General features: G+C 55.1%; 1 protein-coding gene across 1 annotated transcript in view; it reads right to left on the bottom strand.

The window, feature by feature from the left end:
- Nucleotides 1-2,865: 2,865 nt before the first annotated feature.
- The window catches only part of LOC103209781 (arylsulfatase D-like), a 26,059-nt gene continuing 24,968 nt past the window's right edge, over nucleotides 2,866-3,956 (bottom strand). Inside the window, exon 12 of the mRNA XM_007955678.1 lies at nucleotides 2,866-3,227. Within this exon, the coding sequence (XP_007953869.1) occupies nucleotides 2,866-3,227 (362 nt within the window). The remainder of the gene's footprint in view (nucleotides 3,228-3,956) is intronic.

The raw sequence follows: 3,956 nt of genomic DNA, 5'->3' as shown, positions 1-3,956 counted from the left end.
CCCACAGGGTCTCCAAGGCTGTCAGTCTTCACAGAAGCAAAGCCCAAACCACACCCACTGTCTGGAGGGGATTCCAACTCACAGCGCCCCTAGAGGACAGAGTGGAACTGCACCACAGGGTTTCCTAGGCTGTCAGTCTTTATGAAAACCAAGTGCATCATCTTTCTCCACTAGACCCTAGGCAACCGCTAACTTACTTTCTGTCTGTATTCGATTAACGTGGAGTCCTGAGTGCTGTAAACGGTTTACGCACTTGGCTCCTAACCACAAGACTGGTGGTCGCAGCTCACCCAGCACCACCTTCAAGACACCTCGGTGATCTGCTTCACTGCGGGCAATGGGGGGAAGGCTCTGCCCTGGTCGCATTCATTCCTCTTTATGGGTAAGTCATAGCCCCCTGAGCACCTGAGGAGGCCCCGGGCGGTGCCAACGAGAGTTAACACTCAGAAGATGACTGAAAGGCTGCAGGTTCAAGGCCACCCAGGGGTGCCTAGGAAGACAGGCGTAGCCCTCTCCTGAAAAATCAGCCGTTGACACCCCGTGGAGCACAGTCCTGATCTGAGACGGGTTAGTGCAAAACGCCACACCGACCGTCGGCCAGAAATTAAGGGAAGAGAGTTACTGAGGGAATAAAATCATTTGAAATGGGGAGACACTTACAGCCATCCATGTCAGATGGTAAAATGTTTTCAGCTGCAGGGAGAACAGTTAAGGCATTAAAAGGAGCCGTGTTCCCAGGCAGGTAGAGGTGGAGGAGGAAACAGGTGAAGAGCTACCAAGTTCAACGTCAGCAGGAAGTCTGTCCGTTACACCCTGAGGGTTGTTTAAAGCAGCATTCACGCAGGAGTTAACTCTTCTGTCCTACCTGAAGTCGGTGTCCTTTTCTTAGTTACAGATTGACAAAGAACTAGCAGACATACAGTGGGAAATCCCAGTGAGGGAAAAAGTCCTTGATGGGTCCCTGGGTCACCTACAGACTTCCAAGTTCTAACTTTATTGACCTTGGCGATCAGTTGTATTTTTCAACTTCCTGCTTCACATTCTTCAGTACAGATCACCATGCCTCAACAAAAAGAAAACTCAGGTCCAGTGAGTAACGCTGCCGCTAGGTCAGAAATCCTGCCTTCTGTTATTTAAACAGTAAAACTGACAAAAAGACGGAAGGTTTCTTAAGCAGACATTCACAATGGAGTATAATTTAGGTCTCATGTCACCCAATTCAGATACGGGACCTCTGTGTTTAAAGATTCACGGCCACACACACTTGGGGTTACAAGGAGCTGGGGTCAAGTCCAGGTGCACTGTTTTTTCATTGTTGTTGTCAGCTTTATTCATTGATCTAGCAACACGCGGGGTCACCGTGACTCAGGACTGGTTTGGTTTTGGGATCCCTGCAGATGCAAACAGTGCTGAGCTGGCTGCTAATTCCAAGGTGGGAGGTTCAAGTCTAATTAGAGGGGCCTCACAAGGACCTGGTGGTCTCCTTCCAGAAAAGTCAGCCATGGAGCACAGTTCTATTCTGACACACGTGGGACACCGTGGGTCAGAGTCGACTGGCAGGAACTGTGCTGCTCTGTCCTCTGCTGGTGGACACTTGGGTGGTTCCTTTTTCATAGCTGAGTAATACTCCATTGTGCGGATGGACCCCGTTGTGTTTAGTCATCCTCTGCGGATGGACACTTGGGGTGTTTCCACATCTTAGATACTGCGTTAGTGCTGAAGTGAACATTAACAGGTCCACGTAGGGGCAGCCAGAGCCCACTAAAGTGTCCCCTGTGCATAGAGGCCCCCAGTTTGGGTATTTGGAATCTCTCTCTAGACTCCACAGACCGGAAGCACTGTCAGCTGCTCAGGAGGCCGCTTCTGGGCCAGTGAGAGAGAGCATGAGAGGGCTGGAGAGACGGAGGCAGAGGGAGAGAGGGAGGAAGGGGGAGAGAGTAAACAGAGAGATAGACAGACAGAGACAGGGATGGACAGAGTATGTGGGAGAGCGCACCCACGTGCTTGCGAGCTTACAGACCAGCACTGGGGGCCCAGAGAGACTCCCCCCAACACACATGCCCTACGGCCCCTCTCTCCACTGGATTGAATACTGAGGTTTGTGAATCTGGGTTTCAGGGGCGCTCTAAGTAGATAATCCCAGCTGGTGTGTTGGGGAGGGAACGTTCCCGCCCTCTGACCACTGGAGAAGGCTGTCCAACCGGTGAAACCAGTTGCAAACCACCCAACCATCAGGAAAAAAGGTAACCCTGGGAGGCCACCTGAGGCCACCACACAGCTCAAAAAAAAAAAAAGGCCAAACCCACCACGGAGTAGACTCATAGCGACACCTCCTTGGGTTTCGGAGGCAGTATCACTACGGAAGTGGATTGCCCAACCTTCCTTCCTTGGAGTGGCTGGTGGGTTTGAACCGCCAGCCTTCTGCTCAGCAGTCAAGTGCCTTAGGCACGGCGCCACCACAAAGCTGGCAATGCACTTACGGGGTCCACAGTTAAAGTTCAGACCTGGCGTAGGGGTGGGGCCTGAGATAATCAGAGCCTTGGGGTGCAGCTGTAAGTCAGCGCTCCTGCCCCCCCCCAGGAGGGTGCTGGGGGGAGGGGGAGGGAGGTGAGCGAGGGGTGGGGGAGGGCTCACCTTGAACACAGTTTGGTGCTCACTGAGAGGGTGGGGGTTCAAGTCCACCAGAGGTGCCTCGGAAAAGCGGCCTGCAATCTATTTCTGAACATGCAGCCACGGAGAACCCCAGGGAGCCTAGTTCTACTCTGGTCGACTCAAGGGCAGCTAGTGGGTGACGCTCCCCGGGTCCCCACTCACAGGCCCGGCCCGCGGGGGGGTCCCCGTCCTCATCGCAGGGGGTCCCCGTCCTCATCGCAGGGGGTCCCCGTCCTCATCGCAGGAGCAGAAGGGGAAGGCCCCGCAGCAGGGCTGCAGCCAGGGCCGCCACACGATGTTGCCCACCGAGAACTGCGGGGGCACAGGGCTCAGGGTTCGCCGGTGCACCTCCACCGCCTCAGCCACCCTGGCCACCACGGAGCCATGCAGGGGCTCCGAGCTGGGGGACAGGGGGCGTGCCTCGGAGGGATCTCCAGAGAGATCGAAGAGCAGGGGCGGGTTGTGGTGCGCCACGCCTGCCCCCGAGCACGGGCACACCCCGCGGCCGTAGCAAGCGCCGGCGCCCTCGGGGTGGAACTGGGGAGTCGCGTAGTGGACCTTCCACACTCTTCCCCCTGCGTGGAAACAAGGAGGGGGTCAGAGGGGCAGGAATGCCGTCAGTCACACTTGTAAGGACCCCTGTGCAAAGGGGACATGCACCGGTCCCAGCACGTCTGAGCCTCCCACCACTGCTAGACCAGACACACCACAAGGGGGTGGCTTTCAGGAACAGAAGTGTATTTTCTCACAGCTCCGGAGGCTGGCAGCCTGAATTCAGGGGCCGGCTCTGGGGGAAGGTTCTGGTCTCCTTTCAGGGTCCATCCTTAGGTTCCATGATGTTGGGTGCACCTTCCCCTCTGTCTGTAATTGCTGAATCTGTGGTTTCATCCCAACTAAGATTGACTTAAGGCACACCCTCTATGAATATTGATTTATTAACACAACAAAGAAAATCTGTTCCCAAATGGGAGCAAAACCGCCTGTTGCTATAGACTCAGTTCTAACTCCTAGCAACCCCACGTGACACAGAAGAACTGCCCCACAGGGTCTCCAAGGCTGTCAGTCTTTAGGGAGATCAAGCGCAAACCAAACCCACTACTGTGGAGTGCATTCCAACTCAATAGCACCCCTAGAGGACAGAGTGGAACTGCCCCACAGGGTCTCCAAGGCTGTCAATCCTCACAGAAGCAAAGCCCAGACCACACCCACTGCCTGGAGTCCATTCTGACTCACAGCGCCCCTAGAGGACAGAGTGGAACTGCCCACAGGGTCTCCAAGGCTGTCAATCTTCACAGAAGCAAAGC

This window comes from Orycteropus afer, unplaced genomic scaffold, assembly GCF_000298275.1.
Source record: "Orycteropus afer afer isolate SDZICR_OR568_19922 unplaced genomic scaffold, OryAfe1.0 scaffold00531, whole genome shotgun sequence".
NCBI classification, from domain to species: domain Eukaryota; kingdom Metazoa; phylum Chordata; class Mammalia; order Tubulidentata; family Orycteropodidae; genus Orycteropus; species Orycteropus afer.
This window is presented reverse-complemented; position numbering and strand designations above follow the sequence as displayed.